The sequence below is a fragment of the Sinocyclocheilus rhinocerous genome, unplaced genomic scaffold (assembly GCF_001515625.1).
Source record: "Sinocyclocheilus rhinocerous isolate Xijiao unplaced genomic scaffold, SAMN03320098_v1.1 scaffold4039, whole genome shotgun sequence".
NCBI classification, from domain to species: Eukaryota; Metazoa; Chordata; class Actinopteri; order Cypriniformes; family Cyprinidae; genus Sinocyclocheilus; species Sinocyclocheilus rhinocerous.
Window position 1 is genome coordinate 147,541 of NW_015648502.1, and position 14,072 is coordinate 161,612.

Genomic DNA, 14,072 nt, shown 5'->3' on the forward strand with positions numbered 1-14,072 from the left:
CTCCTTCGTCGAATCCGCCGGCCTCCGCTCACTCAAGCTGCTGTGTGTTTCGTTGTGAAAGCGAAACTACTTTGTTTGGCCTTCCAAAAGAGGACATAATGTTTCTATAAAGTGGGGCAGTTCCAACTTTGCAAGGACAGTCTGGTGCATCTGACTCACAGCCTGTAAGTACGTTTTTATGTTTATGCAGCGCAATACGCAACGCAACGCGTAAAAACACAGTGTAAGTCATTATAATCAGTAATTATGTCCCCACTGGATGCAACAAATGGCGTTTCAGAAAGGCGGGGCATAGAGGAGAAACAATAATGTACAGTATGTGGAAAATAATGTTTTTTTTAACCTAAAACCGCATAAACACATTGCATTACACCAAATACACAAAATAATGTTCTTTTTAGCAACATCATATGACCCCTTTACTTAAGTAATACACAATACCGTTCAGCATTTTTTTATATTTTGAAAGTCTCTTTTGCTCACCAAAGCTGCATTTATTTGAGCAAATAAATAAATACATTTTATAATTATTTAATTAATTTAGAATAAAGAATGGAAATTTGATATTGTAAAGTATTATTATTGTAAAGTTCAAATAAAATTTTCTATTTTAATATATTTTAAAATGTATTTTATTCCTGTGATGGCAAAGCTCAGCACCCGTTAATGCAGTAGCACATGATCCTTCAGAAATCATTCTAATATGCTGATTTGGTGCTCAAGAAACATTTCTTATTATCAATGTTGAAAACAGTTCATCAGTGCTGCTTAATAAAACAGGGATACATTTTTTTCAGGATAAGAAGAACAGCATTTATTTGAAACATAACTTTTGTAAAACTATAAATGTCTTTACTTTCACTTTAGAGCAATATAATGTCCTTGCTGAATTGAAGTATTAATTTCTCTTTCTTTCTTTCTTTCTTTAAAAAAACAACAACTTGAAAATCTTTGAACGGTAGTGTAACACCTTGAATTTAAAAAACGTATTTATTTTCCTTTCAATTCTTAATTAAGTTACCATATCTCAAATATTTACATACTTAATAATATGAATATTATATTCTGTTAAATATTTGAAACATTTTAATTGACCACATCAGAAATGTCACACTTAATTTGTCAACATAATATTTTTGCTTTGTTTAGTGGATATATATGTATATATATATATATATATATAATATTTCACCTCTAAACAAAAAAGTGTATCTACATTGTAATGGAATAATCTTTTCTCTCTCTCCGTTCAGTGTCACAGTATACATGGGTCTGATGACTGTCTGACTCATCAGCCTCAAACCGATAGGGACACATATCCATTCACATCGCAACAAAAACAAAACAGAGATCTTGCATTGATAACAGAGCAACACAAAGATGTCTCTAGCAAAATCTTGGAAAGAGTTGCAAATTCCTCCACATCCCACAATGCTTTGTTTTATTGTTGTAACAGAGCACCTCCGCAGTCACAGTACACTGTCAGTAAAATACAGGACACAAGGAACCAATAGCTATTGGGCTTATTATAATCAACATGTGGGTGTTTGGGACAGGTTTTCTAAAAGTCCATGATTCTATCATGTAACATTTTAGCATACTGTTGAAAAACTTCATGCAAGTGTTGTGTTATTTAAAAGTGAAATCTGAATCAGAAGAGAAATATACACAGATCAAGCATAATTTGTAGGAAGTGTTATAATGGATTATGGACTCACTGCAAAGGATCCATTTGTGAGCAAGTGATTTAATGCAAAATTTCTCCAGATCTGTTAAGATGAAGGAACAAACTTATCTACATCATGGAAGACCTGAATGTAAGTCAATTTTCAGCAAATTTTTATTTTTGGGAGAACTGTTACTTTAATGTTATTGTATTATGAACACTAGTTTTTCAGCTTTGGCCCATCTATTACTAGTCTAGCCAAAAATGAAAATGATATCCTCATTTACTCAAAACCTGTATGCATTTCTTATTTTCCTTTGGATCACAAAAAATATATATATTTCAAAGAACATTGGTAACCAAATAGTTTTGGATCCCATTGACATTGATTTTTGTCCATACAATTAAAATTAATTACTAGAGGCGTGCCTCAGGGCTCAGCTTTGGGCCCTCTTCTGTTTATTATTTATCTATTGCCTTTAGGACAAATTATCCGTAAATTTTGTATAAATTTTAACTGTTGTGCTGATGACACCCAGCTCTATATGTCTTCAAGTCTAATTCAACATTATCACCTTCCTCTCTTTTGCTTTGTTTACCTGTAATTAAATCATGGTTTGCATTTAATAGTGAGAATACTGAAATAGTTTTTAATAGGCACTAAATTAAAACTGCAAAATTTTGAAAGTTTTACACTGACTATCAATAATTCTGTTATCTCACTTTATCTTTTGATGCACCTGTAAATAATATTACTTGGTCAGCATATTATCATTTATGAAATATTAATCGTCTTTGACCATCGCTTTCTGCTAAAAGTACTGCTGTCCTTGTACATGCATTAGTTACATCTCGTATTGACTATTGTAATTCTCTTCTCAGTGGTGTTTCACAGAAACTTCTTTACAAACTTCAAATGGTCCAGAATTCAGCAGCCCAGATCATGACACGAACACCACTGATTGAGCGTATTTCTCCAGTTTTAAGGCAACTCCATCGGTTTCCAGGAAGATATTGGATTCAGTTTAAGATTTTCATGTATAAGGCTCTTCATAATCTTGCACCTTCACATTTGTGTGAACGTCTTCATGTGTATTCACCTACCCGATCTCTCAGGTCTTCTGCTTCGGTGACTAGTTGTACCATCTGTACGTTTGACTACCATGGGATGTAGAGCTTTCAAGTGTAGGGCTCAGAGTCTTTGGAATATCTCAATTTTGTAAAAAATGACTTTTTTAGATTAGCTTATTCTGATTTATATAGTTTTTCAGTGCATTATTGTGCACTGTTTTTTCCCCCTTTCTTTTAATTTATTGTTTATGTATCTTATTATTTGTAAGGTGTCCTTGAGTGTCTTGAAAGGTGCCCATAAATAAAATGAATAATTATTTATTATTAATACAAACTGAAACAGTTTGGTTACCAACATAATATCTTCTTTTATGTTTCATCAAAAAAAGTAAGTCATACAGGTTTGGAATGACATGAGGGTGAGTAAATGACAAAATTTTCATTTTTGGCTGGACTATCCCTTTAAGGTGCTTTACCAGGACCTCTGCTTAATATGCATTCAGTGTAATTATATCGGATTCACAGGGCTATTCAGACACCATCTGAAATGAGGATTAGACAGACCTGGGATGCTAGTTTAATTGCATTTTGCTAGGTGCTGATCACACTGGAATGGGCCGCACTCATCTCACACTGTGAAAGAGTCTACAGCTACAGGGATTATTAGGCAGGTGCATGACGAGATGCCCTGCTACTGAAAGACCCTTCTGGCCCATACACCTATTAATCAGCTATATTCCTGCGTAATACGTTCATCAGGCCTATAGTGGTGGCTTTAGAGTCAATTAGTTGACATCTTCCATCAAAATGAATGGCTGGGGGAAGGAAACACTGTATGTGCATGTATACATGAGAAGGAGACATGACAAGCTTCAACTGGCACAAACGTTATGTGAGAAATATGAAGTCATTGAGCATAAGGAGAGTCACTCACAAAATAATGGCACGTCCAAACAATGCAGAAGGCAACCAGATACATTTAATTACAGAATTGTGTTTCTCAGGCTTGCAGATTGATTTACTATACTTTTTTTCATACAATGATGAATTTCTTTCAATCAAGATCAGGCTGAAATTACATCTTGTTGGGACAAACAATAAATTAGTTTAACTGCTTCTGCTCTCATGTGCAGAAGCCGACAGTTCCCCTCTTACTACATCGTTTTCAAACCCGACAATCTCTATGACAATCTTTATGGTCTTCTTTTAGCTTTAAAAAACAACAACAAATACATCATTACGGAATAAAATTCTGAGCAGTCTCATTGTACAAAATACATTTCTTTTTACATCATTAAGCTTAAAGCATCCAAGTTAAAAGCAGTTTCATTCTACTGAAAGTATGAACAAAAATAAACTGATTATAAAAATACGCAAGCATGTTAAACCACAAAAAATACATAGTCAAGTAAAAGATTGCGCACTTTTAGTGTGTGTCGGACTGTGCGTTTCAACATGCAAAGTTCATTAAGTGTCTTTTTAAAGTTGGAGTTCACCCAAAGATGAAAATTGCGTTATCATTATGTCGTTCCAAACCTGTATGACTGTCTTTTTTTCTGTGGAACATAAAGTATATTTTGAAAAAATATTTGGTAACACTTTACTTAAAGCCTTCATGTAAAATGCATTATAAAGGATTATTAAAGGGTATAATGCATTATAATTATTGATAATATGTGTTGTAATACATTATATCTTGTGGTAAATAATTACAACCGAATTTAAAATGCATAGTCTAGCAATGAATAGATAAGTGATATAATGTATTAACTGTGGTTACAACTATTCATGAGATTGTACAATGCATTATAAGGTGCATTACAAAGCATAATTAATGCGACTGAACTACTTTTATAATGCATTATACATAATGGCTTTTAGTAAAGTCTTACCAAATATTTCAGTGTTTTTTTTTTTTTCAGTTTTCAACACGATGGAAGTCAACTGTAACTAAAACTGTTGGGTTACACATATTCTTTAATATATCTTCTTTTATGTTCTGCAGAAGAAAGAAGCCAAGATGTTGGTTTGGAACAACATGAGTGTTAGTAAATGACGACAGAATTTTCATTTTTGAACGAACTATCCCTTTAAGAAGCAAGGCACATTTAGTACATTCCCTGCTATGCTCTACATCAAGTTTACAGTTATAATATTCCCTTATTATTTCATGACAAATGGATAATCGATTACTTTTAGAGGCAAGGCTTTATAGGAAACACACTGAAGTGGAGTTTCAATTGTTCATGAATTTGAATAAGGGATACAATGTTCAACATTCAGACAAGAGCTCTTACATTTCATTATCATTTGTAAAACCCTCCTGTTGAACCAGAGCCAATGCAAAGTCTAAAAACACTGAAAACAACAAAATAACTCATTTGTTTACAGTAATACAATTGTATACTTTCAACATAATCACATTAATTAAAAACAAGACGGGATTTATCAAAAGTATGAAGGAAATTATAGATTTTGAATAAATACTTTTTTCAGAAAATTACATTATTTGAAATGATTAAAATAATACAACAACAAAAACAACAACACATTTCATCACTGTAATTCAGAACAGTAACAATTAAGCACTATGCAGTGTAAAACTGCGTAATTCACATATAGTGCATTTGTTTAGCTCAGAAGACACTGAGAGCCCTTGAATTTCACCTCACTGCATTCAGTAGCAAATAATCTGCATTAATAAAATGGCACAACAGAAAGCACACTGGATAAAGCTGCTCACAGAAACATTAAAGAGACAATCTATTCATGCTTACCAGGTCACATAACATGGCACTGCATGCATTAGATAAAAATATAGACTCTAGAATACGCTTTGAAATTATTTTAAAGAATATATTCTGCTCTAATAATACGATTTTTTTCATTAAAATAAATTTAAATAAGCATGCTAAAACAAAAAGAAAAAATATTGTAGTCAATGGCAGCCAGCTGGTTGGGTGAGTTAATGACTTGAGAGGATGTGCTTGTGATCTGACCAGCGTGGGCACAGCGGTCAGCGCTTTTTGGTGTTTATCCAACTTTGTGGTGGGAGCCGTCGTCTGGTGGATGTTTTGGTTAGTTGGGATTCAAACACCGCCTCCACTGCGGTCAACTGAGACAGGTCCTCTCAGATCCAACCCCTCCTCGACCGTCTTCATCAGGATAGCCAGACGACTGTCAGAGATTTGGCCTCTCTGGACTGCACTCATGAGCTGAACCAATCAAATCAGATGCATAATCACTACCTAGCTTAATGGTTACAGCCACATTATTTTGCATGATTTAAGCTTCAGAGGCACAACTTAAGATACCAATGATAATTTTTATTTCTGATTTGAAATACACTACCATTTGAAAGTTTGGGATCAAATTTTATTTAATGTTTTTGAATTTTCTTATGCACACTAAGGATGAATTTCTTTGTTCAAAAATATTGAAAAATATTTTTTTTTTTTAAAGGTTTTTATTCTATTAGCTATTTTTATTCATCTTGTCAAAATACTAAATTCGTTTAACATTTTTCTGTTAACACGGTAGGAAAAGTGTCACAGAGAAAAATAAATAAATACAACATCTTTTATTTAAAATTATAAATAAAACGTCCTTCAAGGACAGCGCATCCACACTTTGCTCCATCCTTATTCTGCTCTGTCACTAATACACTACCATTTGAAAGTTTGGGATCAAATTTTATTTAATGTTTTTGAATTTTCTTATGCACACTAAGGATGAATTTCTTTGTTCAAAAATATTGAAAAATATTTTTTTTTTTTAAAGTTTTTTATTTTAAAATATTTTAAAATCCAGTTTACTTCTGTGGCGGCAAAGCTGAATTTATATTAGCCATTACGCCAGTCTTTAGTGTCACATGATCCTTCAGAAATATGCTGACTTGATGCTCAAGAAACTTATTATTAGAAATGCTGAAAACAGTTATTCATTTCTAATAATTCTTAGAAGAATTAAGAATTAAGAATTAAAGAACAGCCTTTATTTAAAAATAAAAAAAATGTAATATTATAAATATCTTTACTGTCACTTTTGATCAATTTAAAGTAGAGGTCTGCGCGGGACTATTTTTTTTAGTCCCGCTCCCGCAAGGTTCTATTCCGCACCCACCCGCTCCCGCTATATATTCACTCTTTGTGCCAGAGTTACCGACTGTTACCGCGTTTTATTACCGCGCAAAAAATCCAGTCGGGTCCCGTGGAATGCAGACCTCTAATTTAAAGCTTCCTTGCTGAACAAAATTATTAATTTCTTAAAAAAAAAAATTAAAAAAAATCTGGCCCCAAACTTTTGAATGACAGTGTTAATGTTCATTAAATGTAAACTTGACCCACTACTTTGCTGTACTTAAATAACCGGAACTAGTTGTACAAAGGGATTACCAATATGGCCACCAAGTGAACTGACCTGACCTGAACGGACTTTGGTTAAAGCCTAGTATAGTAATTTAAAGGTTACTGGTTCAAACCCCAGAAAGGTTATTACTTTTAACACCTTTCTCTTGACCCATATATGGTAATCTAGTTCATGCTTCATTATAGTAAAAAGTACAGAAAACGTGGTGCTCATTATTAATTAACTGAAACTCTAGAGGCACCAGATCTACTTTATACTCCTTCTGACGTAGGTATGACATTTCAGAGGGACTAATCACTGTGAACCAGTCGGCTTATGACAAAACATAGATGTACTGACATGAAGATAACAAGCACTTTTAATTTTGAGGTTTTCCCACCTACAACTACAAATCCTGCCTGAAAACCAGAGCAACACCAAGACAAGCTGTAGTCTATAAATAGCTGTTCATACCTGCAAGAACTCATCCAGTTCCACCTGCCCGTTTTTGTTGAGGTCCACCTCGTTGAGGATCTCATGAAGGGCGTTCTCATCAATCTGAATGCTGAGTTTCTGAAAGAACACAAATCAGTTATAGAATCAGTAACTAAGAGACATTAAACGAAAAAGTTAAGGACTGCACATAAACCAGAGACAATGAGAGCGGAGAGAATGACAGCTAATAAGCAATTCAAGAGGGAAATTATATTTTTTTTAACGTTAAGATTGTTTGGCAAACGTACGACATTTAAAGGGATAGTTCACCCAAAAATGAAAATTCTGTCATAGTTTATCTCATGTCATTCCAAAACTGTATGAGCTTTTTTCTGTTGAGCACAAAAGAAAATATTTTGAAGAATGTTGGTAACTAAACTACTGCCTTACATAGTATTTTTTTTCCATACTATGGAAGTCAACCATCAACCATTTGACATTAACATTCAACATCAATATTCTTCAAAATATCTTCTTTTGGGTTCAGCAGAAGAAAGAAACTCATACAGGTTTGGAACAACATGAGGGTGAGTAGCCCGGGGAGCAGTTGGGGGTTCAGTGCCTTGCTCAAGGGTCTCACCTCAGTCGTGGTATTGAAGGTGGAGAGAGCGTTGGTTATTCACTCCCCCCACCTACAATTCCTGCCGGACCTGAGACTCGAACCCACGACCTTCGGGTTACAAGTCTGACTCTCTAACCATTAGGCCACGACTGCCCCCGATTCTAAACAATGACAGAATTTTCATTTTTGGGTGAACTATCCCTTTAAGTACAGGTCATCTTGCAGTTTAATTGCATGCCTTGAGACAAATTCAAAAGTAATGAAAATTTATTCAAATTAAGTAACAGAGATAAAAAGTCCCCTCATCTCTGCATATCAATGGCAACTTGGCCTACTCTGATGAACTTGTTAGTTAGCCAACCGCATAAGAGGTAATTTTCTGTATCCTGTAAGTCTTATCTGTATATATATTAAACACTGATCAGAGAAAGGGTGTAAAAAAAGCAACTTACAGTGGATTCAACATACACATTTTACATGTCATGTAAAGGCATTTTACATTTTGTTTTTAGTGCAAGAAATTTTAACATTATGGACTTCAGGGAAAAAAATTTATATGTTTTAAAAAAAAGATGAATGCATATGGTCGCTAAAAAGTAATGGCTGCTTAGAACAAATAGTAACAGTATTTGTTTTTTCGATCTAAAATATTAAAGAAGCTCAGTGTGAATTGTAAGAGATTATAACTCACCTCTAGCACTTGCTGGACATCCACTGTTGTGATAAAGCCTTTACTCTCCTTATCAAACTTGTAAAAGCGCTTCTTATACCTGTCAATCATAATAATGATAATTATTAGGAAAGTGAGAGATGTAGGATCTTGTACACTTAAACTCACACACTCATCTTATACCTTGCTATCTCTGGGGCAGTGAGTGAGATCTCTGTTGTCTTGCTGAGCTGCTCAGAGCGAGCTTTATAACCCATCTCCAGGTGCAGATACTTCTTTGCTGCCTCCAGCTCTTCCTGTAGACAAACAAAACCAAAAACACAATCAGTAACTTAAGGTTAGAAACAAGTGAATAAAATGTCATTTTAATCAATTATATATTTTCCTGATCATAACAGCGGCACATTTAAGCACATGTTTTGTAAACCTTTGCAGTATAATGCATGGTTTGCAAATTGGCTGTTACTAAAGAAGGGGGAAGTTAAAACTGTACTGGACCCAACAGAAAGCTCACAGTTTGTGTCAAAGTGTTGTTTCTAATTTCTTGTCTGAATATATATATACACATCAAATTTATGTTTCTAATTTTTTTATTTTTTTTTTGTCTGATTAAGGCATTTAGTCTTCAAGGCAAAATAAATAAATTAATTAATTAATTAATTAGTTAATCAATTAATTTTAGGGTCAGATAGAGTGTGAAATATGGTCATATAAAAGTAAATAACAGTTTTGTTTGCTGAAAAAACAACCCCTTTTTATTTATTTTTTCTGAAAATCTAAGTTTAAATTTTAAATTAAAGCCTCATTATAACTGAATATTTTCAACAAATCTTGCATCGTAGTGCTGTTTTATTTTATGTCTGAAGGCATTTACATAGAAGCTTTAAATGTACAGCAAAAAAATTTATTAATTAATTGAGTAATTAGTTAATTAAAACATGTAATTGTAAGGAAAAGATCAAATACAGTCGTATAAAAAGTAAATTATGTTTATCTCTCAAAACAGGCTCATCAAAACTAAATATTTTTAACATACTGTGAAATTTGTTTTTTTTGTTGTTAATAAAACAGATTATTGGAGCATGTTTTATAAGAAAATACTGGTAGTAGCTTCCAGTAGATACTGATATTTATTTTCAACAATAGAATGAGAATGTTTGAGGCAGTAAAAGGATTCAAAGTGTTTCATGCAGCAGAAACACAGCAACATAAACATTCCTGCAATGCACAGGCTGAGAATACTGGCTTGCCTTTGCAGAGCTGTGATATACCTGCGCTGGATCGAGGTTCCCAGCAGAGCATTGTGTGTCCGTGCATGTGTTTGGTGGGTGTGGTGCACCTGCATTGTGAGCAGATCTGAGCGCTGAACTCATGGGAACTGAACAGTATCAAAGCTGCACAGTGATCGGTGCTATTATTAGTGCTTCTGTTTATCAGACAGGAAACCTACGACCAACGTGCAAAAGCTGGAGTAACTCTTATCACCCCCTTACAAACGCACTACACGCACACTTTCAAACACTCCTCTGAGCACAGACGTAACAGCCATAGTCATCTTGAGGAGTTGTGCTGGGCGTTTATTGTACAACTGAATTGTGATCTTATCGTGGATTGGAGACTCCTTGTTAAAAAGACTATTTAAGAATCAAACTAACAATAGCTGAGGCCTATTATTAGCTGTTACCTAAATTAACCTGGCTGAGATCTTTAGCTTTCGGTCAGGACAAAAAAAGCAGGGTTCAGGGCAAGGGTAACAGGTTTGCACAACCAATAAATTCAATAAATCAAGTATTGAACTAAAATGTTCTCATGAATTTGAATTGTGATTTGAATTCACATGCACACTAAATGTGAACTTAAAGCGAATTCTGCTTTCATTTTAATAAAAAAAAAGAAACACTGTCCATCTGTATTCTAAAGAAATAAGCCATGAGATCAATGACATACTTTCTTTTTTTGCTCAGTCCACTGCAGTTCGTTGCCCATGATCTCAACAATACGTGGCAAAGCCTCATCCGCAGCCTGCACGTTCAGAAAGCCCAGTCGAGTTCGGCGAGCAATCACATCGATGGCTGTACATGCGTACTCCTTTACAGCATACTGCACCTAAATCCAGACAGAAAACATCACTTTCATTTTCATTCAAGTCAGTTTTAACAGAAACTGTTTGGAAGACAATCAGACATTCATGTATTTTTAGGTTGACTGAATAACATGTAATATTTTCAAATATGAAGTTCAGATTTCAACCCAGCAGTGAATCTTGCTTATTTTTAATCCTGACAGTTAAAGTATTTGAACCATTGCTAAGCTCCGCCTCTCAAGAAACTACAGGAAGAAAAACTTGAGATTTCAAGGAACAGCATGCGTTCATTGACTACAATGAAGTGTGACATTCCAAAAGAGCAATGTAAAATGAGCAGTAAAAACTGTGGAGACTGCACATCAGAATCAAAATGGAGTCAACTGTAAAGATAAAAGTAATTAGAACAGATGACATTGGTGTAAATGAGCAGAACTCTTCCTAAAGTTTCTACAATGTGTTCACTACGTGTGTGTGAACTGTGTGCAATGTGAACTCTTATTAGCACCCCTACAACAAAATGAATAAAAAAAATATGCAAATAAAATGACATAGAATGAACTTCTCAAACTTAATTAAAATATTTAGTAAATGAAAATATACTGTAAACCTCTGATTACCATGTGTCAGTATAAGTGACCTGACAACAACATTTTACCATATTTCTGGACAATTTGCACAAAATTGCATTGAAACTCTTCTAGCACCTCCATAGACGATCCTCCATTGATTTATTTGCGTTTAAGTCATGTTGGATGGAAGATAATATTTAGGAGTTAAGCGCATATTAACGCCACCACAATGTTGTCAAGTCAAGTCACCGTTATTTAATATAGCACTTTTTACAATGCAGATTGTGTCAAAGCATTACAGTATTAAAAAAGGGAAATAATGTGTCGAAATAGTGTGCCGTTCTCCTCTGGCCAGACGAGACCAGCAGTTTAATTCTAGGTTGCAACAAAGTCAGATTGTGCAGAGGACTCATGCTGTAATTACGAGTGGGAAATTTTTTTTTTTTTAAAAAGCTAAGTTGTATGTACAGGTATAAAATACGATAGTATTGTACAATTATGATAGAATATAAAAATTCCATTTACAATACCTTGATAAATTGAAATACCTGATGCTCATTAGATTTTTCATCATTTTGTCGAACCAGTGTTAAAAAAAACCCTTCGCTATCTTCCTCCAACCAAAGTGATCTGAACACACATGTCATAATTACGACTTTCCAACTCGTTAATACAAACTTCCCAGGATGACTTGAATGCACCATTACATTATTAAAGGGATAGTTCACCCAAAAATGAAAATTCTGTCAATAATTATTCACCCTCATGTTGTTCCAAAAGCTGTAAGACTTTCATTCATCTTCAGAACACAAATTAAGATATAACAAATATACGGACGTAGGAGCCAGCATTCTGATGTAGAATCCTGATACGCTGCACCTTGTTTACAAGCAGAGGAATGCACACGCATGCATCGTGGTACTCTCGTGAATGGTGGCGGAGACTGACACGGAAGAGAAGAAATTGTTGATTAAAGCCGTTTTTTTTTTTTCTTTGCGCACAAAATTCTCGTAGCTTCATAAAATTACGGTTGAAACACTGATGTCACATGGACTATTTTAATGATGTCCTTCCTTACTACCTTTCTGGGCCTTGAACGTGATAGTTGCATTGTGGTCTATGCAGGGTCAGAAAGCTCTCGGATTTCATCAAAAATATCTTATTTTGTGTTTCGAAGATGAATGAAGGTCTTACGGGTTTGGAACGACATGAGGGTGAGTAATTAATGACAGAATTTAAATTTTTGGGGGAAAAGTTTAAGAAGCAAAAGCTTGTCAAAGAAAATGGCTGAGATCAACAGTTGCTAAGTAAGGACTGGTCAGTAACGTTTTAAAGGCGGGGTTCAACAAATGGTACACTGCAAGTTAACTGTCATTATTATAATTTCAGAGTGCTTACCTCACTCTCTATGTAGGGAAATTCAGACACAAGGCGTTTCCCCACTATAGGCCATCTCTTGCCTGTCACCTTGGCCATTTTGGCCACTTCAAATGCTCTTCCTCCATAGGTGGCTGCCAGGTGCTGAGCAACCTGTGAGTTCAGAAAATAAACATGTTATTCCTTAGGGATGTAACCATTATTAACAAGACGGTGGTAGGTTTCATGATTCAACTTTCTTTCCTTATGCAGGAAACCCACTGCAAAGCTAGATTTTAAACATTCACTTAGACTGTAGAGATGTTTTCTTTACTAGCTTATGAACACCTTTGCTTCATTAAGCGTTCAGACAAATGAACACGGCCCCGTTTTCGATTCAAACTCTTCTTTTATATCTCTCACCAAAGGTCAAGTGCTGTCAAAAATATCTGCATGCTGACCTTTTTAAATATGCTGGCAAAACAACATCCATGGTAGCTACGGCTCCATCAAGCCTCTCGCTTCCAAACAAGGGGTTGCCAGACTTTCTTTCCCCCACAGGATCATGGGGGACTGAACGTTATGGAGCAGCTGAACCTGCTCCAAAGAGCTCTGACTGGCAGAATGCTAAGTAGTTAGGCTTCGAAACCCACCTCGTTTTCCAAGCCGTAGTCTTGAACCAAGCGAATGTACAGGGTGGGGGTCCAGTCCTTCCCACCATCCAGCATCAGACCGACCGTCCTGCTGGGACCGGCTGAGAGGTTATGAGCCTTTATAGCTGCGTCAAGAGTCTCCTCAGCCATAGAACGATAGGTTGTCCACTTCCCACCTAGAGTAGACAGAGTGCTGTGAAATCTTTACACAACCTCAGTGGAACAATTATCAGTTACCCTAGTGACCAATTCCTCATTACAAAACCTCAACTCCTCATTACAAAAAGTTTGTGTATATTAAGATTTAATATTTTGATATTTGTATTTATTGTTTTGACTTATTATACATTTTTGTCTTTAATTTGCATTTTTACATTATAATAATAATGAATCATTTAATTTTTTATTGTATACTACTATTCAAAAGTTTGAAATCAGTACTTTTTTAAAGAAATTAATACTCATATTCAGCATGGATGCATTAAATGACACAAAAATACTACTTTAAATAAATACTGTGGTTTTGAACACAGCATTGATATTAAGAAGTAGGACTGGAAAAAACTGGCAATATAAAATGTGATTTAAAAACAATAT

General features: G+C 34.7%; 1 protein-coding gene across 3 annotated transcripts in view; it reads right to left on the minus strand.

Moving 5' to 3' along the window:
* Positions 1 to 4,578: 4,578 nt before the first annotated feature.
* The window catches only part of LOC107709740 (glycerol-3-phosphate dehydrogenase, mitochondrial-like), a 26,778-nt gene continuing 17,284 nt past the window's right edge, over positions 4,579 to 14,072 (minus strand). For all 3 annotated transcript variants that reach the window (XM_016514340.1, XM_016514338.1, XM_016514339.1), the window contains 7 exons: positions 13,476 to 13,651; positions 12,865 to 12,996; positions 10,759 to 10,917; positions 8,995 to 9,107; positions 8,833 to 8,911; positions 7,559 to 7,657; positions 4,579 to 5,952 (listed from right to left, as the gene is read on the minus strand). In XM_016514340.1, the coding sequence (XP_016369826.1) occupies positions 5,827 to 5,952; positions 7,559 to 7,657; positions 8,833 to 8,911; positions 8,995 to 9,107; positions 10,759 to 10,917; positions 12,865 to 12,996; positions 13,476 to 13,651 (884 nt within the window). In that variant the 3' untranslated portion in view covers positions 4,579 to 5,826. The remainder of the gene's footprint in view (positions 5,953 to 7,558; positions 7,658 to 8,832; positions 8,912 to 8,994; positions 9,108 to 10,758; positions 10,918 to 12,864; positions 12,997 to 13,475; positions 13,652 to 14,072) is intronic.